Source organism: Python bivittatus, unplaced genomic scaffold (genome assembly GCF_059951505.1).
Source record: "Python bivittatus isolate LINGU-HERP-01145 unplaced genomic scaffold, Pbiv_v1 ctg000350_np1212, whole genome shotgun sequence".
NCBI lineage: Eukaryota > Metazoa > Chordata > Lepidosauria > Squamata > Pythonidae > Python > Python bivittatus.
In genome coordinates this window covers 22,788,812-22,813,387 of record NW_028277074.1, presented here as the reverse complement: position 1 = coordinate 22,813,387, position 24,576 = coordinate 22,788,812, and the positions used below count along the sequence as shown (strand labels likewise).

The following is a 24,576-nucleotide window of genomic DNA, read 5'->3' as shown; positions in this document are numbered from 1 at the left end:
GGCAGGGTAGCCAAAGCAAATCATTCATGTTTGGCTGTGATGTATAATTAACAACAGGATGGAAAGGAAAAGTTGGATCCACTTGACCATGGATAAATTTTATTTAAATGCAAAGGTTGCTCAGCTTGTAATATGTTGTGCCAGGATTTATATTAGTTAAGAAAGATGTTTATTTCAGTATTTTATACTTCATTTCAGTATTGAAGATAAATGTGAAGAACAGCCATGTGGGAATATTTCTGGTTATCTGCTGCTTGCTGGAGAAAACAACCTGGATTTGCACAAGAAACTCTTCTTTGCAAATACACAATATAATTAATTATCTTGTCTTGAGATATTCTTGCCCTACCAGTCAAAAGACTTGTTTATCTTTCCTTTCCTCTCTACTGTAACTTTTTTTTTTTTGAATGGAAAGAAAAAAGCAATGGGAAAACATGGAAGTGTTAGAAGTGGGAAAAAAGATCATATGGACCAACTATCAAATTCTATGAACGAAACATGGCAACTGTGTGACAAAAGTCTTATCTAGAAGCACACTTGTTCATGTATTGGCCACTGAACCTGCACATCTATGCCCACAAATAGAGTGGACATGATTAGCTTCTCTATGAAAATGTGAGCTCTACACATTTGGAGTAACAATCTTAATACTGCTTAGATTAGAAAGGGGCAACTCCTTAAGACAGTGTGCAGTGAAGCTGAACTAGGAGGTCCACCCCCAGCCAAAATGGTCAGGACTGAATCATGTTATGCAAGACTGCACCTCTCTCTTCCCACCTGCTTCCTAAGGGCAAAAGTAATTCCCTTTCTGCTCTGAGCCTGACAATTTTCCGGCACAATCAGAGTAGAGCATTTTGGTGTTGCAGCCTAACACATCTGGAAGACATTGTATTGAAAATGGTGGAGCAGAGAATGATGCAAGAGGTTTAGGCAGTTTGGGCCACCTTGAATTTAGTTGAAAGAGGAAGCCAAGATACTTTGGTCCTCTCCTCTGTAAGTCAAAGAAATGTTAAATGCGTAGCATTTCTTTCTTTCTTTTTTTTAAATTGCAGCTGTGAAAAGTTTAGCATGGGGTGGAGGGCAGGAGGAGAATTAACTGTTTCTGCCTGTATCACTTTCCTGATCTATCTGTCTTCAGAAAGAAGGTGTTATGAAACCCTTTCAAGAGCAAATGCTGGCTGCAGCAGGAGGAAAGGGGAGGGGGTTCATTAGGAAAGTTGCATGGGAAAGATTAAAACCTCTTTGGTTTGAATCTCATACTTGTTTTTTAAATTTAAAAAAATAGGCCAAAGTTTCATGTCGGTTGGTCTATATTTCACAGGGGGTGTCAGTAAGGTGCGAACCTGCTATTTTTCTTGGGTCATTGCTGATTTATGCATTAGAGTGGCTGTGGCTCAGAGGTAAGGAACATGCTTTGCAGTCAGGAGGTCTGGAGGTGAATTCCTGGCATCTCCAGTCTCCAGAGAGGCCTCCTATTTGAACTCCTGCTGCCAACCTGTGTTGACAATATTGGGCTAGATGGACCAATGATCTGATGCAATGTAAGGCAGTTTCCTATGTCTCTCGGATCCTTAGAAACTGCCAGGATTGTTAACCATCTTCTTTTCACTTGACCCTTCAATTCTCTTAAATGTAAAAAAAAATTCAGACTGAAGTGACTTTGGGAGCAGTTATTCCAGCAAGGTCCCAGGGATGCAGAAAGAGATGCTCTGCGTTAGGTCTTTCAATACTAAGTTAACAAAACACTGTTATTGGGGGTGGGGGGCATAAAACAAAAGCCATGGATTTAATGATGCTTTATGAAGTCCATTTTTCTTCTGACAGGGGAACTGAAGAGAGAATAAAAGTGGCCAGAGAAAGACACACCTGGAGGTTGCAGAGTGAGATCATGCTGTACATCATCTGGGTAACACAGAAGCAATGTCGAAAATTATGGAATGGATTGTTTCTGTAATTGTCATGAATACACAGCTATAAAAATAAAGAGGAAAAACTGATAAAGAGAACAAGGATGTGGCACTAAATCCCAATAACCAACCCTTTGGTGCCATAATTCTCTCCTTTTAGATTCTAAAATACTATAATTCTATAGCTATGCTATCTTTGTACCTAAAAAAAAGAGATAAACTCAAAATCATCCTTTTTGTTTGTGTTATTGCTACATACATGCTTGTTTCTTCTCCTTATTGGGGTCACATCCCATTTATACTGGATAATAATAGGGTGATCTCTGGTATAAGGCAGAGAACTGCTTCACAAGGTCATAGAATTGGCCAGATAGAGATACTGGAAATATTGACTTGTGTATCCATATCTTGTAAAGTAAGTATAGCAATTTTGCTAAAACCTATGGTTGTGAATAAATGTATATACTACTACTACTAGAAGTAAGTGTAGTGATGTGGGAAGGGGAAATTTAAACTTCCTGATTCAGGGAGGGACTGACATGCAGAGTCATCCTGAAAAGGGCCAATCAGCAAGTATAGAGGATGTGATTATAATAAACATTTTAAGTCACCAAAATTGCCCTGGAAATAAAGTGTGCATATATTCCCATCCTACTATTCCCTTTTAGGTTAAGCAACACTATGTAGTGTAGAAAAGGAGTAAGAAATAGTATATCAAATAAATGAAAGGCAGGAAATAAAAGAATAGAAAAGGAATATATACCTAAATGTGGTTTACACCAACATCATTCACTACACTTACTCATACTTTCTTATCCCTGCAAATAGCTTCTACCAGACATGTACATTTTCATTTTGTTAACTCACTTTAATATTTAATCCACATTCATCCAGGATCCTACATTTTCAGCCCTATCTCTTCTTGTTTTACTACATGCACTTCTTAAGTAACCCATGCCAAGTGCATTCAACTTACTTCTATGTTTCTCCTAATATGTCCAACTGTCACTACTATAAAACAAAGTAGGCTGAAGCGTACTCTTATAGACAGCCATTTTTGGTTCTTTTGACCAAACATTCATTCTGCACACCGGCACCATATACTACCCACATACACCTGCTACCTTTGTTCCTTGGCTGAATGTTTACCAAACATGGGGGAATGGATAGAGTCATTTTAAAATGTGCAGATGCTGGAAATAAGGATGTTGAAGAACTTCAGCTTTAAGCAAAGTGGGCTAATTCACCCTTCTCAAACGACTATGCAGATTGGAACAGACCTATCCTTGGGAATTTATTTTTGGGGTTTTGAAATATAGTTATTATCTCAAAACATGTGTACAAAAATGTATAAATAATATAATATAATATAATATAATATAATATAATATAATATAAACAGAATATAAATGATCCAGCTCATTTAAATGGTATTGTGAGTGTATGCCATGATTAAATAATGGAACTGTCTAAAAATAAAATTGATGCAAAATTGATTTGGGACATGAAATAGGCAAGGCAACTCAGGTAAAAGAACTAATTTCAAATCAATAGTATATATGTATAGAATTCCATGGGATGCCACATATCCTAATCAGGGCTAGACAAGCTGGTACCCTCCAGATATTATGGATTATGATTTACAGAATCCCTTGCCATTAGCCATAATGGCTAGGGTTGATAGTGGCTGCAATTCAAAACAGTTGGAGGGCAACAAGTAAATTGTCTCCCAGCACTCTATTGGATACATAATTTAAGTTTTTCATTTTAAAAAAGGGACCCCAGAATAGTCTGAGTTCAGTACTGGATGGGGCCAGCATGGCAGTTCTTACATTCTAAGGGCATTTTAGCATTGTTGCTATCTTGTGCTGACACCCATTGTACTCTAAGCTGGCTCAAGAAAAGGAAAAGGAAAGGAAAATAATAAATTTAAAAATGTCTCTCTTGAGTTTTGAACCAATGACCCTGTGCATATCCGGCAAATGTGATAACCATTATGGTCTTTGAACACCATTGCTAATAACACCGCTACAGAGATTAGAGAGCTGCAGGGCAGCGATGGGTGGCCCAGGTGAGGGAGCATTCCCACCTCTGCACATAGCACAGGGAGTTGCCTAGAAGAAAGTAAAACTCAGCAAGGAAACCAGACACCAACACTCAAGCCAGCATGAGCTAGAAAACAGTACTTTTAATACGGAGCAGAGCAACACAGGCAGAAGTCATATTTGTGGTGGACTGGGGGCACGTAGGGAGTGATGTTGTCTGTTCCTGGCCTCTAAAAATAGCTGGTGGCCGGTACTTGTAATGGGGCAACCTGGCAATGTGGATATACCTCTAAGAATGAAGCATGCGCTCTACTTTGGGCACTAAATTTTTCAAGGATTGCTTTGTATTCAGCTAACTTTTGAGTACTAGAATCTACACTGAGAATATATTTTTGCAAGCTTAAAATTATAAATGTTTTAAATCCTTGTTTAAATCCATTGGCAACTTACCAGCCACCGTTTCAGTGTGATAGGGTTGATGTTAAAGTCTTTCACTAATCCTAAATCATGATACATATGTTCTAAGCAACTCAGCATCTGGAGGAAAAATAAAAAGTATACATTTTTATGGTATATTTTCTTTGTAAATTAAAAATACATGGCATATAATCTATTGAATGCAGCTAGCAAGTTGAACTTCAGAATGAGTTTAACTTTTTAATTCCCAAAACTCACTGTTGATGACTAAATGACATATTGTTACAATGTAATGAATTGTTCTGAATTTTATATAATGCTTTTTAAATTTTTTAACGATTAAGGAAGAAATCCTCAGAATTACTGAGGATGTTTACTTCTGTTCAGATCAACAGCATGACTCTTGATTTTTCTTGGAACAGAAGCGACAGCAGTATCTCTTTTCTATGGCAAGGGGCCAATTCTCATGACTCTCTAAATCTCTACCTCATTCTCTGCCCATACTAAATAAAACAATCTAATATTTAAACAACAACAACAACAAAAACCAACACCCTTTTCTTTGGTAATGAATTGATTCCAGTTCTATGAAGCCTTCAAATCATGCTTTACAGTATATTTAGAGAACAGTCCCAGAAAGGAACAGAATCTGGTACGAAAATACATACTTCATTTTCATTTTTTTGTGCATGAAACAGAATCATCTGTATAGTTTAACAGCGCACTCAAGGAAAACATTATTTTAAGATGACAGTCATAGGATATAAATTTCTATTTTTCAGTGCTGAGTGCTAATCATTCAACCTGAACATTTCTTTCCTCTAATTACTAGTAATACTATTACTTTGGCATTTAAAATGTCCCATTATGGGTGTTGGAAGTAGACAGAGTTAGGCTTACTAATTCTTGGGAAATTTTAAAAAGTTATTGTGTTATTGCTTTGTATTATAATGATGCAGTAAGGTTATAATTTAAAATTCTATTAAACAAACCCAATGCACACCTGGGTAATATAACTGAAACACCTCAGATGACCTTCTGTCAAAGGGTGAATCTCCATATGATTCTGTGACAGTGTGTTCATATTGTCTTAAGGAAAGGCTTCAGAACAGAAATGGAACATTTGGTGTTTATAAACCATCCAGTATAATCACTCATTGTACTAAGATGCTGAGTTCATCTAATTCTTCCTAGTTTGTCTTAAAAACCCATATACCATTATTTCTACCAATTACTTGGACAAAAGGTGCTTACATATAAAATCATAGTGTTGGGAAGGAACTTGAGGATAATCTAATCTATCCTTGTTTGCTAAAGCATGGCCTACAATGCAGCATACATCCTTGATAGATATGTGTTCAGCTGACAAGGGTCTACCACCTCCTGATGCAATCAATTTAACTCTTGAGAAGTTCTTACTATTAGAAAGTTTCTTTTAACAGTTACCCAACATTTTCTTTTCCCCCGCTCCCAAATTTCCAACCCTTGGCTCTAGTCCTCATAAAAAACAAAACAAGTCTGTTCCTTCTTCATGGTAATCCTTCAGACATTGGAAAGCTATTACTGTATCTTCCCCATATATTTTCTTTTGTAATCTAACCATATCCAGTTCTTGCCTGCATTCTTCATTGGATTGTACTTTCTTCAGCCTAGTTGGACAGGCTCCAGTTGATCAATGTCTTTTTAAAATTAAATATTCAAAAGGGGACCCAAACTGCAACTGATCCTATTGGTTTGTGAACTAACACTAGTTTCTATTTATCCTATTCAGTTGCATCCTCTTTTTAAGAAGACACATCAACTACTTCTCATCTTCAGCTTCCCCTATCTAGTGGTCTCCAAATACTTTGGGTTAGGGTTAGGGTTTACAGCTGTATGGCCAATGGTCTAGCATGATGCAAGCAGTAATTTAAAACACCTAAAGGATTCTCCATTGGAAATGATTTTCAAATTTCTATTTTCCTTTCCATGCATATCAAATTGGTTTTGAAACACTGTAGGTATTGGGAACTAACTTCAAGAAAAATATAGTCAAATTGGAACTGGCTGAGAGGAAGACAATAAAGATTGTTAGTGATATTGAAAGGGGTATGATGTTTACTTTTCAACCTTAAACTGCATGGGATTCAAATATTTTAAGAATGTCTCCTCCCACATCAATTTGGCAGTGCATTAAGATCATAGATGAGGAAATTTTATTTGGGTGGCTTTTGGAAAAGAAGTGCATGATAGAGGCATGAAGGATACTTCATGGTGATGCCTTGACTTCATATGTGTTTATGCATCATGCTAAACCATCATTTCTTTTAATCATAGTTTAATAAAAAAGCCAGAAAGTAGTTAAAGTAAGCCTTGGAGCTGATTTGTTTAGCCAGCTCTTGGTTTGGTTTCCCTTAATTTTCACCTGCTTTGCTTTGCTTCTCAATGGATTGATTAAAGCGTAGGGTGGAGCATGAACTGGACATAAACCAAGAAACCACAAATAAATTACCTGTCTGTATTGTTATATCACTATTTAACCCTGAACTGCAACAATTTAGCCAACAAAAATATGGTTTCAAAGTGAGCTTTATTGCTCTAAAATAAATCATGGTGTTTTCACTGATCTAATAACATTTGAATTAAGCTAAACATAAACAGACCTTATTATCTTTTAGCATGAGATGCAAACCCTACTTTTGAAATGCTTTTTCTAGGGAGCTTCAACAGGTGTTATTTTTTTTAAGTGCCATATTAGCATATTCCTTTTGGGGGTGCATTTTAAATTTAATTTTAGCTTATTCAAAGAACGAAAAAGAAATCTGCTACATATTTCTTTAAAATTAAAATTATATAATTAAACAAAACAGTAGCAATTACAGCACAGACATGACACAATGCATTTTTCCACTACCATCCCTCATTCTCTGCTCCAAAATGCATTCAGAACAGTTTATATTTTGGAATGATGCAGTCCTCCAACATGCATTTTTGTAGTATTTGTACAAAATAATTTGTACAGCAACATTGCATAAAATGCATATTTTGGAGGAAATTGCATAAAATAAAACAGAACCTCCAAGAATTAAAAATAAAGCAGAAAATTTGATTGAACAAGTGATATGTCAATGGCCGATACAAATTGGATTTAAACTGTTCCCTACATTTCTAGTTTATTTGGATAGTGAGATTTTAACTTGGTTAATAAGCTTTGCTTTAATGCCTTTCAATTTATGATGTAGTGATTTATTTTTCATATTATAAAATACTTTAAGGTATTTTATATAACAAAAGGTGGTCAAAGGTTGTCTACATACTTTAGATCTTTTTTTTAATGATAAATCCTATGAGAAGATGTTAAAAGAACAGCATATGCTTAAGTGGTAATAAGACTGAATGAGAAAGCAATGCCTTCTTTAAGAAGCTGAAGAATTTTCTCACTGAAGGGGACAAAGCCTTGTTCTCTGCTGTTCCCTAGAGAAGGCCCTAGACTGAATAGGTATGATGTAGGAAGACAGATTACAGTTGAATATAATGAGAGGCTTCTTAACAGTAAGAGCAGCATGTGAATGCAGCTGTTACTCAGAAGGTAATCAGTTCTCCCTCAGTGAAGATCTTTAGGGACAGACCAACATCCATCTGTGGGAATGATCTAGTTCTACATTTCCTGTACCAAGGACAGAGCTAAACTGAATGATCTACTGCTCCATTCGACTCTGTGAATCCTGTAATTCTAATTACTCTGCTCTAGTTTCTTCTGCTTTTCCACTCTACATCTATATATAGAATCAATCTTTTTAGACACGGAATTGTGTTTATATATTTTCAAAGCAGTTCCTGGATGACATTAAGATCAAGGTTCCAATCCTCAAGCAATCATGAACAAAGCCACAAAATAACCTTACAGGATGAGAGGTCAGGGATTTTTTTCCAAAGAACTGCATTACCTCATTGGGTTCCCACAGCCAGACATCAAAAGTTGGTTTCCTAAGAGCTCCTATTGTCTCCTGAGAAAGCATGTACTGGGGAGAAAACAAGCCTTTGTTATGAATCTATGTTGTTTATATAGATCAGTAAATTGGATGACTCAGCTGATGTCCTTCTCTATCTAAGCTGAGTGTTTCTTTTCAAACATCAGGTATCATCCAAAAAAAATCTATCTATCTATCTATCTATCTATCTATCTATCTATCTATCTATCCATCCATCCATCCATCCATCCATCCATCCATCCATCCATCCACACACACACACACACACACACACACACACACAGTATGGGCCTTTTCCCACTTGTAACCAACTACAGCAGAAACATGTCCTGGCAGCCTATTTTATGTTATTGAGATGTTATCTTTATCTGATCCCCATCCCTTAAGTGAGACAGCCTCAAGTTGTCTTTAGCTGCACACATTTCAAAGTAGTGCTTCCATCTAATTCTGATACCATCCAAGTCCTGCCTCAAGGTGTACAAAGTCTGTTAGGCTCATCATCCATTACTTTGGGGGAGAGTTGGATGACTGTCGTGGTTTGAAACAGAGGCAGGAAAGGTTCAGCAATGGGACAGCATATTTCATGCTGGTAAAGATTTCTGCTGAACCAAGGATGGGTGGATAACATTTTAGCTCAGCAGTGGGGAAAGGCCCTCAGTCATAGAAACAGATGAGATGTGGAAGTGTTAGCACCAACCAGAGCATCTATTCCTAGAACTAACAGTTACTGGGAGTATTTAAGGGTGTTTTAACTATTTAAAATATTTCAAAAATCACATCCTGGGATCCTTCCAGAAACTAAAACAATTAAGTAAGTTTTTCAAGGAAAATTAATCAATATTGATTATACATTTGATGGTCCAGAAGTGTGTTGATGATAGCAAATTCATAAGTGTTTTTGGGATGGGATATCTTTTGCAGCCAAGGACCACATTTTCAGCTACAAAAATCAGATGCAAGGTCTGCAAGGACCATGGACAATAATATGATGCTGTCCTGATGAAGGTTTGCCCCCCCCCCCTTTTTTTCAGTTTGAGCAAGTTTCAGGTCCAGAATTGGAACATATTTATTTTGTATCTGAAACATGAAAATGAAACAGGAACATGAATGGTTTTGCCATCAAATTTTAGCAACATAGTGAGCAATGGGGCCAAAAGCATGGAGGTTCAGGAGCTCCATGTTATTCATTGATTCCCCCACCCCCCACTACTATTTTAAAAGGAACTTTAAGGCAAAGAATAATGTGAGCTGTCACATCTGAATTCATATCTGCCAGCCTTTTTCCCAGACAATGTTTACTGTAGTAAGCTGTAAAAAGACCGGGTTGTGGGGAGAGATTTCAGCACAATGGTTCTGAGTCTCCCTCCCTGCCTATAATGTCCTCCTAGGCACTATTTGGTAGAAAGCAAAAAATGCCAAGAATAATTTTAGCCAATGTGATGATCAGCTCCGTCCAGAGTTATTCTGAATGTTTCTATATGATATTATACCTTAGGATAGGATGCGACATCCCTCCGGGGTATCAGCTTTTTGTTTTCATCCAGGAAATTGTATTTACAGGGGCAGTTGGTCCTGTGTAGAAAACAAAATCCAACACTCAGTATCTAAAGAAAACTTAAAAATAAGTGGCTGTTCAAAATAAGAAAGGCTTGGAATTGTCCAAAAACAATTTCATTTAGACTCGCGGGACACAATAAAAAAGTCACTCACTCCAAAGGTTAACTCCTGCAAAATTCATTTCCCTCTTTTCACAGCAAACAACCAAGCTGCTTTCCTCTGAATAACATAATATCCCAAGAGATTTGTAAAGAAATGTAGCTTTTGGAGATGTGTTTGCCAAACATGAAAGCGCTTTTCAAGTCTTTAGAAAACATAAAGCTAAAATATGCTGCAGGTGCAGGAACCTTTATTTATTTATTTGAAGAAAACTGAAGACAATGAAGTACATTTAAGCATGCAGGTTACATTCAACAATTCTTATTCCCTACTAAGAAATACTTAGGACTGCTATGTTGAAACATTTCATTTCCTTATGTGGGGCCCATTTTATACTATGCAACACCTGTAAAGATTATCTGTGTGAACTGAAATCCAATTCATACATTTCAAGATGTGGAAATCTTTTCTCACACAAGCAGTATCTGCATCAGAAGTATAATACAGAAGGACTTATACAAAGTGATGGCTCTTGATTAGAACTGTGTTCCAGTTCTTTGCTTCATGAAAAAGGAACAACTGCAGTCTTACAGAACCTTCCCCTCTAATGTCACACACTCACAGATAAACTATTCACACAAGACTGAATCTACCAAAATAGAAACAGAAAGTAGGAATGAGCTCCTTGAAGATACAGCTGTGTGTTATGGCCTTCCCCGTTTCTCTACTCTCCTCAGATGTGGATGGGAACATTGTCCCATTGTCAACATGGAAGTAAGATTCAAATTGGCTTTTTATTCAGATACCATCTTGCCTTTTTGCCCAGTAACAACATACCTTGGTTTGAGATACCATATATGCCATGAACCACATTCAGCAGTGCTGCAAAATAAAACCTAGTTCCATTCTTCTATTTCTTATTACAGCACTGTGGTGTAATGGATGAGTTGTTGAACTAGCACCAGGATACCTAAATTCAAGTCCACCCTTAACGGCAGAAACTCACTGGGTGACTTTGGGCCAATCTCTGCCCAATGTATTTCACAGGATTATCATGGGAGAAAACTGAAGAGAGAATATTGTTTATAGACAGACAGACAGATATCCTGATTTTATTCAAATGATGAATTGCTCAGCATCCAAATAAGTCTGAAATATAAAGAATGGTAAACTATAAAATAAAATACCTGCAAAGCTAGTAAGAAAAGGGCATATCCAGTTTCTTCCTTGTACTCTGCCCCTTATGTTGCTATGAGGGAAAAAAAATGTACCACAAATAACAATGGAAATTAAGCAATGCTGTGCACGTATTTGGATGGTTGTTAAATTTACTTGATAAATAGGAAACTCTTTTATCTCTCTATTTAAATATCATGCGGTAGCTGATATGGAGGATTCTACCACAGGACAATCTATTTCATTTGCAAACTAACCTCCTTTAATCCTCAGATCAATTTGCATTCCTTGCTGGCTGATCACACAGTCATTTGCATCTCAATCATGTCCCAAACTGCAGTGTAGTTTGTGTTCTGACTCACTGTTTTCAGGGATTCCAAAAAAGAGACTTGGGTAGGTATGGCAGTGGAGCACTGTTGAAAGGACCAATTCTGTCCTTACTTTTGCCCTTTCCGTAGCTAAATATTCAGAATACTGCCCAATAAATGCCTGCTTATCTACTTCCTACTGGCTTCCCATCTGCCACAGAGATTCCTCTGCACTGTGAAGTAACAAACATCTCTTCTTTCTTCAAAAGAAAAAAAATGGGGGGGGGAGGCCATTTATTCACTATTTTTGTACAGTATGGCACAATCCTGATTGATTTCTGCAGTGTTTTATCCCAGTAAATCCTAATGGTTTAGCCTGCCTTTCTGGGTCAAATGGAGTTGAAGGATGAGGGCATGGCAGGTAGTTTGTCTAATTGGTAAAGATATACTGCCTGCAAACACAGGGTGCCCATGTGCATGAGCTCTATTCACAATGGAAGTGAAATCTCCCTGGAAAAACTTCTTCCAAGAGGGCTGACAAAGCAGAGGGAAGTAGGTTTGGGGGAATTTACGGTGGGTCACCTATGGAATGCAGCCCATGAGGTGGGACTGGATGTCTCCAGCTGTCGAAATAGCATATTTCCTACAGATGGAAGACCTGTAGGTCTGCAGTTGGGTGTACACTTATTGATTATTTTTATCCTTCATCGGATCACCGAGAAATGTATAAATGTGAGAAAGAAAGTTTATTGTATAGTTATTGATTCTGAGGAGTCATAAGATAGTGAACAGGCCTAAATTATAGAATGTTTTGCATAAGCACAGAGTTGAAAGGTGTGTATAAGAATGCTTAGCAAATGGCCAACATTGTGCACCGAGTAAGATAATTAGATGTGATGTTTTCATGGTTGTTTAATGGATTTAGGGATAACCATATAAAGAAAGTTTGTGAGAACCACAGCTGTGTGTGCATTAGGGATGTGAATGTGCTTGTGCATTTGTATGCAAATGATGCTACATTGATGACTGATAACCCAAAGGTTTTGCAGCAAATGTTATATAGACTGCATGATGCAACAAGAAGTATAGATCTGAAAATAATTGCATCAGAGTCACAGTGACTATGTTTGGCAGAGAACATGGAGTGAATGAATGCAACTTATACATAAGTAGTAAAAACCAAAAGCAAGGAGATGAATTTGTGTATCTTAATAGAATATTTTTTGAAGATGGGAAAATGGATGGAGAAATTTTAATATATGCAAGTGCTGGTAGAAAGAATGTTTTCTCATGCTAGGAAGAAATGCGTGTCAAAAGATGTGGACATGGCTGTGTACAAGAGCATGCTTCTGTCCATTTTGTTATATGGAGATGTGAGTTGGGTATGACAGGAAAAATATTAAAAAGATGAATGCAATGGGGATGGATTACTGTACTTAAAAAGCTATGAGGTAAAACAATAAGAGAGGGTCAAGAATGAATGCATGGTTAACAAATGTGGCCAGCAGAAAAGTAGTACAGTATATTGAGGTGGCTTGGTCATATAAAGAGAATGAATGAGGATGGAATTGCAAAACAAACATATTTATTTATTTATTTGTTTATTTGTTTGTTTGTTTGTATTTCGAATTTAGACACTGCCCATCTCATGAGGTATATGCATGAAGGGTGAATGGACCAATTGGAAGGGGAAGATGAAGAAATTTTGGTTCAGTGGAGTTGATTAGATCCTTAAAAAAAAAGAAGTAAAAAATTTAAAGTACAAAATGCAGATTATGATGTACTGATGGTTTACAAGGATGGTTTACAAGGACAAAATGGTATGGAGACATATAGTGAATGGTATTGACATAAACTATTTTTAGTTGCTGTATGCTTCCTTTCCTGTTTCTTATCTAGTGCCTTCAAATTCTTTGGCTTACTATTTTTTACTCCTCTTCTGTGCATTGCATAATATTGCTTACTCCAAATGGTATATGCCACTGCAGCAAACAACCAAGTCATGTTGCCTCGGAAACATGAATCTCCCTGTCATTTTATTCAATAAATAACATTTTTTCAGGACAACGGGTATATGAATGTGTGTGTGCACACACAAATGATCCATCTTCTTTTTTATGAAATGAATACGAATGATTCATAGCAATGATCTATGTTTGTTCTGAAGAACCTGATTCAGATGGTAATGCAAGAGCCATCTGTTTAAGCTGAGATGACAGCGGATGGTGTATAATGCAGGTTTTAGAAGTTGTATCAAGAATAAAGCCTTTGCAGGAATGAACATGTGCGTGCAAGAGAGAGGGAAAAATATAGTTGATGTATTACACTGGAAGGAAGAAAAGACAACGAACATAGCAGTGTTCAGAGAAGTCTTTTTTGAGGAACAGAGGGTTTGGCAGTTTTCCGCGAAACAAAACAATGTTGCAAGCTTGAAATTATGAGTGCTGTCACACTGGAGTTTCATGGACAATGTAAAATCTAAAATCAGAAAAGGCAAGCTATCGGCTATCCCGGCAAGGAAAAAGAAGGGGAAAACAGAGATAGAATATTGCAGGGGTTAGCAAACAGGGACCTGGTAGGTTTGAATACGTGCTACGTTTTCATGACTGAAGAAATATATTCCTACGTGTGCTGAAAAATTAAATGCAATTAAAAGAAAGAGCGCAGAAAGAAACCTTGAAATACAGTCGTTGAAGTAGCCAGTAGATTTTAGAACTGTGGCCTAGCTGAGTGGTTTAAGTTTTGCTGAAACGAATTAACAGTCAAAATTAATAAGATACCAAGGTTCAACATCATTCTTAGAGTATGTGCGTTTTCCTATAAGACAAATGGCAGTAAAGGTGATGCCAGTAGAGAGAAAAGGATTGAGGGTTACAAAGAGGAAACCCTTAAAACGTTTTATTCAGAAGAACTGCACAAATGTTGCCTTTAGTGAATTGTAAAATTCTGGACAAAGAATCACAAATATGTAGTAACTGAAGCACAGTTAAATGTAGTACAAACAGTCTCACATCTTCACAGAATTTTCCACAATTGAGAACAAGAAAAAAAATCCTGATATATATACCTCTGAAACTCTTTGAGCATACAGCATCTCCAAACATTGTAATTTAAACATTTCCTCACCCATGCCCCCCCACCCCCACTCCAGTCATGATAGGTAGGTCAGTCTGTATTTGAGAAACAGTATTCTCTTGACTAAGATTCAGAACAATTTCCTATTCAACTCTTTCAGTAACAGTTTTAAATGTCTCTTTAGCTGCTGACGTGCTTGTTCTATGAGGAAGGTCAGCAATGGAAAAACCTGATGTTTTAGTTCATGCAGTCTACCATAGCAAGCAACGGTTGCTTCTGCTGCTGTTTTAATTACAATTCCAAACCTGGTAATATATCAGATTAGTTGACTGGCTTCTTCCGTAAAGAGGAAATAACTCATTTGGGGGGTTAAAATATAACATGTACATTCTCTCACAGTGCAAGAGGAGTTGCTGGGTATATATTGTGATGTTTTCTCAGATTACATTTTGTATCGGAGCAGGTCCATTTCTTATAAGAGAGTCTGTTACCAAACTAATGTTTTTCTTGGCAGAAGAATTTTTTGTTCTCTGAATAAAACCAGGGCCAGAAATCTTTATTACCGGATGGGTAAATGGAGGGAAACCAAGATGTTAATCTTTCCAAGAGTTATTTTTCCAGCTATTCTTTAACTATTAAGTGGCCATATATTCTTAAATAAAACTAATGAATCTTGTCTTTTTATTCATGCTGACACCAAAAAGCTTCATAATTTTTGAATAGAGACCATTATAAATGAGAAATGATTTAGTTTATTAGATAGCAGTCCTATGCACATTGACCTGGAAGTAAGCCCCACTGTTATTTCAAACTTTGTATGCTGCCCAGAATCACTGTTGTGAGATGGGCAACCATATAAATTTTTAAAATAAATAAATAAAACCCAGTTGGGTTTTACCTATTTTTATTTATTCATTAGATTTATATTCCACAATTCTCCAGAACTCTAGGCAACATTCATTTACTTACTGATTTATTTACTGCATTTATATCCCACCTTTTCTCTGAGAGTACAAGTTGGCCTATATAGGTTTCTTCCCTAATTTTAGTCCTACAATAGCCCTGTGAGATGGATTGGGCTGTGCGTGGCCAAGCTACCTTGGATTCTCCATAACTGAATGGAGACTTGACCCTAGATCTCCACGGTCCAAGATTAAACTGACCATCACTACCCCACTCTAGATCTCTGTAGATTGGCTTCTAAGCAAATCTTCAGAATTCTCCCATTGCAGAAGCAGCCCTTCAGAAGTGTCTTTCTTCACAAACAACAAAACACAAAGCTTACCTGGTACTTCTTGCAGCCATTTCATCCCTCATCTTTTTAATGTCACTCTTACACTTTTCAATTTCCACTACTTTCAGTCCTTCCACTGTCAACAAAGTAAAACAACAGGGGGGTTACCATGGAGAAGCCCGAAGGATCTCATTGCAGTAATTGAGCAGAATTTCAAAAGCCACCGAACAGCATGCTGGTGATTCAGCAGCCCTTCAGTCTGAAACCTATTCCTCTACAGGCAGGTACTGCTAATAGAACCAATCATTCAAAAGAATACGACATTAAAAGTAACATTAAAAGTAGCAGAAAAGCAGCTACATCACTATTGTAAGCCACAGCAGCAACATCCGGCCATTCTTCAGCACCTCCAGACCATCTCATAGAATAGGAATAGGCAAAAGCATCAAGCAGTGATGTGGCAGTGTTATATTAATACAAAGCACTATATAGAGACAAACTTGTTTTGTTGGGTTTCCATCTAGCATCCTGTTAAATGAAAAAAGATGCCATGATAGCTCATTATATAGAAACACCAGCTGTGAGACTAAGCCTTGGACCAACTTTTTCCCAGCCTGGTGTCCTCCTTACTAGTATATTAGGAGTTGCAATCTCAAGGCATCTGGAGGACACTAGACTGGGGAAGGCTGCTGTAGATAGAAGACAACTCCAACTGGGTTCTTTTAAGCAGTGGAGAAAGTTTGATCTGCTGCTTCAGCCTTTCTGAAAAGAATGCTATCAGATATATTGGACTATAAGTCCTGTCATTTCCAGCCATCCCAGTAACTGACTAAATTGGCCAAGAATGGAGCAATAGCCCAACATATATAAAGGATGGGTGCCTGATTGGGAAAGGCTCTAGTATATGTTCAGATTGTACAGGCATCAAATAAAACAATGAAAATGCATCCCCCTCTACTTTCAACAACTTTGCTCATTGAAAGAAATATAAGTAATCCTTTCCCAATGAGAGATATGAAAGTGTTGAAAGGAGAAGGAGAAGGGGAAGCAATGGTAGCATAGGGACAAGATGGTATGGACTGTCCTTCAACATGTGATGATTGATAGCAGTAATGATTGCATGGAAAACCTCTGGTCTAAATGTACTAAATAGTGTACGCTGCTCATAACACCACTTAGATGAACAAAGGATATAAATCAAGTTATCCTTGGTACATTCTTGGTAAGAATCACTTTATGAGGCAGTTTTCCTGCAATGATCCTCCCACACGAACTTGCTGGAACTACCTCTACACTGGCATTATAATGTTTATGAACTGCTCAGCAATAAATTCTCAGCTTGACTGGGACATTCATCACACCAACATTGCATGTTTCCTGCTGGGCAGCACCAGCAACAAATCTCTAAAAACAACTGGAACAATCTATATTTTTAGTAGTTTCCAAATATTACAATCTCTACAGGGTCGCATGTCCTCTTCTCCCTTACCAATGGCCACTCATGCGTCTCATACACATATATGAGCTAGAGACCTCAGGTTCTCACTTGAGAATGAACAGGATGTGAACATGCATTGAACTAAGACTCACCAGCAGTGATTTGAACACATTTGTGTTCCACTTTCACTACATGGGAATATTGGTGGCTCCAAATTTCATTTATGCAAAAGCATACACTGAAAACTCATAAAGAGAAACATTTAACTGAACTCTTTGAAGCTATTTAAGAAAGAAAGTTTCAGTCCTTAGGGCTCACTATATATGTCTTTTTCAATAATAGCTTTAATGCAACATTTAGTCATTCCTGAATTCCATTTCATAGTATTCTATTTTTCTGTCACCAAATATATGAAGTCGACTCTTTTTAAAAGGAAAAATCCTCCCATCAGAACCTTGTTTTTCACTTAATTCTGATAAAGGTTTTAGTTTTTACAAGGCGGCATTTGCAGAAAAAAAACTTTAAAAGATTATACGTAGATTGTAGAAGTGATAAAAAAAACCCAATTACTCAAATTTCTCATTTTAAAGTGTTATAATAGTTCACTTTCTTATAGCACATAATCAATCACAAAATGTTCATTATATAAGGGTCTTAACAAAGGAGGCTATTAGATACATGTGATTTTGTTGTACCCTTTCTTTCTATAGCTTTAAACTTATACTTTCCACCCCACCCCCAAAGAACTTAAATATGTCTAGTTTTGCACTTCTAGGATTCCTGGAAAAGGTTTTAGAATACCGCAGTTTGCCACTGGACTTAGAGAGTACTCAGAACACCTGTGAACATGGCCTTCATCCTGCTTTTCAGAGAAGGAACCACAACTGAAGGACTTTGTCTAGACCTGCAGCTTGGCTGAGAGTCTTCCCAGGTTATTTAGGAACTATATATGCTTACTGTATGGGATTGAAGATTTTATACCACCTTGCTGTACAATGATTTTAAACAGATAATGTAGGATGAGAAACAATAATTTTAGACTTGAAAGACATTTTTTCCCTTCTCCTTCTCTGATGCTATACTATACTCTGCCAAGAAGAAGGCACAAGGTATGCTCCGAAAAAGATTAAGATGTGACACTGATACAAATTCATTCTAGGCTTCAGCTTGTTAGAAAAAAAGAACTCACATTCCACTCTCTTCTCCAGCATTGCCAGTTGATTAAATACTTCAGTTTTCAGTTCATCAATTTTAAATACCCTGGAGAGGAAACAACAACAGCCCTGAACTTAAGTAAGAAGATATGCATGAAAAACATAACGTCTGTTGATGGGAAAAGAATAAATATTAAAAGTCAATATTTGGATGCATTGAAAGACACTTTGAAAATGAGCAACTGAAGGTATCCATTTACAATCTATTTCCCAGCTAAAGACCTGCTGCAGGTACGAGGATCTTACATGCAACTTATGGATTTTCTCCTCTCTACAGAGGTTCCCCATTTCATTCAGATTAGAAGGAAAGATAGTGCAAGATAGTACATATGGGGCTACCTCACTTAATGACATATAAAAAAACCTCTTCTCTGAAATAAATGGAGGAATCAGTATACATGTATACAGTATACATTAGAAGTGCTTTATTTGCTAGATGTACATATAAACTTATACAGTTTTACACTTCTAGAATGTGCAACTGCTCATCCATGTTTATTCAAATATAATAATCTGGTCATGAGTCTGGCTAGTTATAATTTTATTAAACGTGATTCAAGTTAAATGCACTATGTCTCTAAAGCTTCATCTATGATGAAGATAATTCTCTTTTCTTTTTCAAGATGAAGAAAGCATACACAATGCAACAGGGGAATGTTTCCTTAGCAGCAAATCCCTCTGAGTTTAAAGTGGCTTCATTTCAAGCTCGGGTGCATATTTCTGTAGCCTTCAATGAATTAATCTTGCTGATTTTCCCGCTCTAGACTAGACTGTTTGAGAACTGCAAGGAAAGATAAGAAGGAAGGATATACAGCAGGGCTCTTCAGCATAGCACCATTTCTACTCCTAACTCTCCAAAGCATTTTGAAACCAATCCTAGGGTAGTTTTCAGTCTTGCTAGCTTCTGAATACCAAGTACATGCCGGGAACAATATGAGCCAGTAGGCCAATGTAAAAATTGCCATTCAGTCAATGCTCTCTCTTCCAAGCTATGGCAGCTCGTACAGTAAGAAAACTCCCCTCATTTCTGTTCCACCTAGAAAGGGAAAATATTAAACTGCTAGCCCTCCCCACTATGTTTCCAATACATGCTGTATTAATTTATATCCCACTTGTTATAGACAAGCTCAAGGTGGCATACATCATACTGTCTCCTCCTATTTTTCCCTACAACAACAGCCCTGTGAGATTGGTTAGGCTGAGGGTGACTGGCTCAGTGTCATCCAGTAAGCTTCTGTGGCTGAGGATGGACAAGAACCTGGGTCTCCCCATTTCTAGTCCTGCACCTTTACTACTACACCATACTGGCTTTTGTTGTTTGATTCAAAAGATCTGAGTGGTTGGTTGCCTGGCTCTCCAAATGCCTCCTTTTTTGCATATGACAGAAGGCTAAGATGATGGCAGTGTAGTGCCATGGTAGTGTAGGGTCTCTAAGTGTATGGGTGGGTGGGGGCTCCCTGAAACCCAGAAGGTGGCAGGTGAGTGAGATGAGGCAAATATCCAGGGACAGTGGCTGGTGTGGGTCTTCCGGGCTGTGTGGCCGTGTTCTGGAAGTTTTGTTTCCTAACGTTTCACCAGCATCTGTGACCGGCATCTTCAGAGTGCAGGAGCATAGACAGGAGCAGTTCTCTCTGTGCCCAGGATGATGTGACCCTTTTGTGGGTATTTATAGAGATCTGAGGGGGGGGGGAAGGGGGGATTGCGGGGGTTGGGGGGTTGGGATTACTGAGTGGCTGCTTGTTTTGGTGTCAGAATATGTGTGTATCTTCCTGGGGATTAGGCAGGGTTTTTTCTTCTATTGAGTTGTTAAGTATCCAGGGACACCTTTTATATAAGCAGAGAAAGCAGAAAAAATAAACTGTGCTAGTTCTTACAGGAATTTAGAAGCTGACTAGAAGAATTAAGATCAGGTTTTCTGCTAAGGTTGCCTATGATATTGGCTACAGGAGAGCCAAGTTCAGGTGGGAGCAAGCAAGATGAGGTAAAATTCCTGGGACTGGGGAAATGGCTCCACCTCCAAATCTCACGGAGCTCCAGGGATGCAAATTGCAAACTGCAACTCAATCCCAGGTCCAGGGCAGGAGCAGTCCCCAAGGCTCTGTGGAAGGCCATTGTTTTAAAATTATTGTATAGAAAAAGGGTTACCTTGAAAGTTGCTCAACCACCTGCTCCAGCAAATTCTGAAACAATTCTTCTTTCTCTATTAAAACATAAAATAATGGCAAATTATAAGAAAGTTCATGTTGTGAAAGAAAACAAGGGATTAAAAATGTATTACTCCAGTATTCCTTTTGTCCCGATAACTAATAATATAATGATGGATTTTGTGCAGAATCCATCAGAAGTACACAACAGGAACCCACTCAGGCCTCAAGAAGCCATTGAATAGACTGGAAACCTTTTCAGAGGTTGGAGACACAATTTTAATTTCAGATCCCACTCCCCACCACCACCATGGTGAGAATGGAATGTCGCATAGATGGAAGAGGGGACCCCTCTATTCCAGGGTTCCTCAACCTTGGCAACTTTAAGACGGGTGGACTTCAACTCCTAGAATTCCCCAGCCAGCATTGTTGGCTGGGGAATTCTGGAAGTTGAAGTCCACCCACCTTAAAGTTGCCAAGGTTGAGGAATCCTGCTCTATTCCATAGGATCTGAAGTTCTTTTGGCACTTAACTAGGAGTGCTTTGACACTACAGTATGTCCATTTTCTCTCCCTAAACCCTCAGAAGCAATCTGCAGATCAGCCATGAATATTTTCCTTTTTGCTTTGAAATGCTGAGAACAAGAAAAGAGAATTTATGTCCTGTCCCAACCTGTTCAGGTCCTGCTGCAACAAAAATGTCCTCACACAAAACCAAGAGTCAGCGGTTTGCCCACTGCTGTCCTGTGGTGCTAAATGCATAATCCCCACTTATGCCTACTCACACAGTAAGACCTTCACAACAGCTAGTGCCATGGAAAGGCCTTTTTTAGTGGTGGCATCTCTGTTCATGATGCCTGCATAAGGAGGCTCACTCGATGCCTAGTGTTTGATACCACTTTATTACCAAATGCCTTTAATTCCACATCTGAGACCCAGCAATTACATAATAGGGCTATGCCACTTCCAATATTGATTTATTGCATCTTTCAGGCAGCTTTCATCTTCCTCCCCCCTTCTGATGTTGCCTGAAGCAGACTGTGTCACCTCTACAGTATTGCATGGCTAGCCCTGTAAATTCTCAATTTTCTCAACAGAGTCACATTCATACATTTCACAGTATGGAAATATTTTGCTATTACCTTCTGGGATGAGTTTCCAACTTCTGGTTTAGATACAGTTCTGGGATTTTCCTAGTGGTTTTCTCACCAGGCCTGACCATGCTTACTTTTTCAAGATCAACCAAGATCCACTATACGCTCCCACCTGCTAGATTATGCTAAACAAATTCAAGTCTATTGCTACAATGCCAGCTCTAAGTTTTTACCTAAAGTTTGCCAAACTTCTTGTGCTGCTTATTTCTTGATCCAGGCCCAGAAGCTTTTTCTATACTGCATTTTCACCATCAGATTATTTTCAAAGCCAACAAATTTTCATAATGCCCCATTTCCATTTGCTTTCTCTGACCGTAATCCTGCATTTGTTCCTTTCAGCAAAATCATTGCGCTCCGCTTTGCTTTTGAGATCTTTAATAAATAATGAATGTTATTCATAGAGTGTAAGTTTTCATGGCTGCTATTTATTAGTGAAGTGATAGTGAATAAGTACTAATTTTTACTAGTCATGTAACTTTTTTTCATAGGAGAACTAAAACATTGCATCCTTATATACTGCTTGCATTCAATGGAGTAAAATGCCCTCAAGCAATCATAACTACCATGTAAATGATAGGCATCATTATTTCCCTTATTTAAATTATTTGGATGTTTATATATTTCTAATGACTGTCTGATAATTCTGCAGAAATATTGTTACATTGTGCAAGGATGCTGACATTCTCCAGTTCGCCCAATGTAACTATCCCCACACTGGCAATTTACTGTATACATTCCCTCAGCTTGATTGTAAGTTTGGAAAATGTATCCATATTAGAGGTTATCAGTCATTCTGTTTTGTCCACTACTCCAAATCCGTATTTTTTTTTTCAGGTCAGCAGCATTACTTGGTGGTATAGACTTTGTCCTTGTTAGAAAGTCAGTAGATCAGGCCAATAAGGTTATTCTCCTAGGCAGGACTTTACCGCATGGTGAGTGGGTCTGTTCTGTTCCTGTACATCATCAGTACAAAGGGCGACTTCCTCTAAAGTATATTGTCTCTTCCTCCTACACCTCATTTTGCAGAATCCACTTGAAATGTTATTCTAGAACTGTTAGGGAAGGGGGTTTCCATATCTGTCCTTGTGTTGGGCCCTCACATTCCTTAAACAGTCCTGAAAATAATATATTTCACCTATTTATGTTAATATGACAGAATTTGTAAGAAATACAACCAAGCCCAACGCAACCTTCACTGTTCGTAGGAAGGCTTTTGGAGCTATTGCCCCAGAAGTTCAAATGTACAGATTTTGCTGGTAGTGTTTTTGTCCAGAGTTCATCTTCTAGGTATCCAATTAAAGGTTCCTGATACAGCTACTTTAGGGTGATTCCCTTGAAAAGCTATATAGCTGATATGGTCTGATACAGCGCTTCAACATATATAAAGCCATTAAGACCTGGCTTTTTAGCCAGGCCCTGGGATAGATTGAGGATATCTGGAGCTGGTTGTGGGGCAACCCAAAGGGATGATTGAGGTGCTGGATTTTTGTTCTTTGATTTTATGGTTTATGATTTTATAGTTATTGATTTTATTGTTGTGAGCCGCCCAGAGTTGTGTTTAAGATGGGTGGCCATACAAATCTTTTAAATAAATAAAATAAAATAAAATAAAATAAAATAAAATAAAATAAAATAAAATAATTGAAATCTGCTGAAAAGACAATCTGGCCCTTTATATCTACCCAGCATTAGTTGGGACTACAGAAAATCCAAGTTTATTCCTAAAGTGGGGAAAAGTGGTATGCTGTACTAGGTTTCTGTTGTACTGTACAAAAGTCCATGTTATTTCTGAATCCCTGCAGTAGTGCATATTGATCTTGCATTTAAGGTGTTGCATGTGGAAGAGATGTTTCAGAATCTTTTGTGCATTCTTTTACTCATCAGTGTTTGAGGAAGCAAGAAAGGTCACAGACCAAAGGTGTAGGTAAGCTGTCTCCAATAGTGGCTTACCAGATGAACTAAAAAGTTCTAGTAAAAAAATCTATGGTTTCTAAATATTGTTCACAGATGAATAAAGACTCCTTCAAGTCAAACTCATTTCCTGGTGATTGAACAGACACATCCATGGTTTGCCACTGCCTTTTTAGAGGATGTTCTTTTCAATTTCCCAATCCAGCCTATAGCTCTGGGATTCCGACTGTTTCTTTTAGAAAATGTGGTATGTGACATAAAACAATTCAATTAATAGTCACATTGCATGAACTTAATCTAAAGAAAACATTAACAGCTATATGTGTGTGCTTGGGCATGCATGTAAGCATTACTTTTAAATACTAGGATTCAGAATGCAGTGTCCTTATATAAAGACAAAATTAACACCCATCAGTGCATGTATTGCATAAATATATGTGTTTTAGAATTTCTGCAAGTTTAGAGCCCTTAAAACAGAACAGTGAATAAAATCACCTTCAGATTAATTGAATTATGGATCAGTACCAATACACAAGCTATCTTCAGCAATACACTTTCTATAAAAAGTTACTATTTCAAATAATTGTAATATTTAGACCTACTATCAAGTGAAGCAAGAAACACTATTATGCAGGAACTGTTGAAATCAATAAACAATTAAATGCTTATATGAATGAGGAGTTAAAACTATCGAAAATGTATTCAAGATGATGTGTTTTTAAGCATGCATTTCATCATCCAAACTCATTTTCCTCAAGTATATAATAGAGTATATGATTATCTTTCTATGTGAGCATTTTTGCGAAGATTCCTCTATGATGATGAACTTAAAATGGGAATAATCACAGAAAGTTTTAAATCAAAGCACAGTGTCAAAATAGATTCATGCAGTACAAGAGTTTTATAATTTACTATATTTCAGTAAAG

At 37.5% G+C, this 24,576-nt stretch overlaps 1 protein-coding gene across 3 annotated transcripts in view; it reads right to left on the bottom strand.

The window, feature by feature from the left end:
- Positions 1-24,576, bottom strand: part of PDE9A (phosphodiesterase 9A) — a 52,943-nt gene that overhangs the window by 18,337 nt on the left and 10,030 nt on the right. For all 3 annotated transcript variants that reach the window (XM_025170933.2, XM_025170934.2, XM_007434825.4), the window contains exons 2-8: positions 20,587-20,641; positions 18,417-18,487; positions 15,841-15,925; positions 9,831-9,912; positions 8,296-8,370; positions 4,403-4,489; positions 1,867-1,971 (exon numbers count right to left, since the gene is read on the bottom strand). In XM_025170933.2, coding sequence (XP_025026701.1) covers positions 1,867-1,971; positions 4,403-4,489; positions 8,296-8,370; positions 9,831-9,912; positions 15,841-15,925; positions 18,417-18,438 — 456 coding nt within the window. In that variant the 5' untranslated portion in view covers positions 18,439-18,487; positions 20,587-20,641. The remainder of the gene's footprint in view (positions 1-1,866; positions 1,972-4,402; positions 4,490-8,295; positions 8,371-9,830; positions 9,913-15,840; positions 15,926-18,416; positions 18,488-20,586; positions 20,642-24,576) is intronic.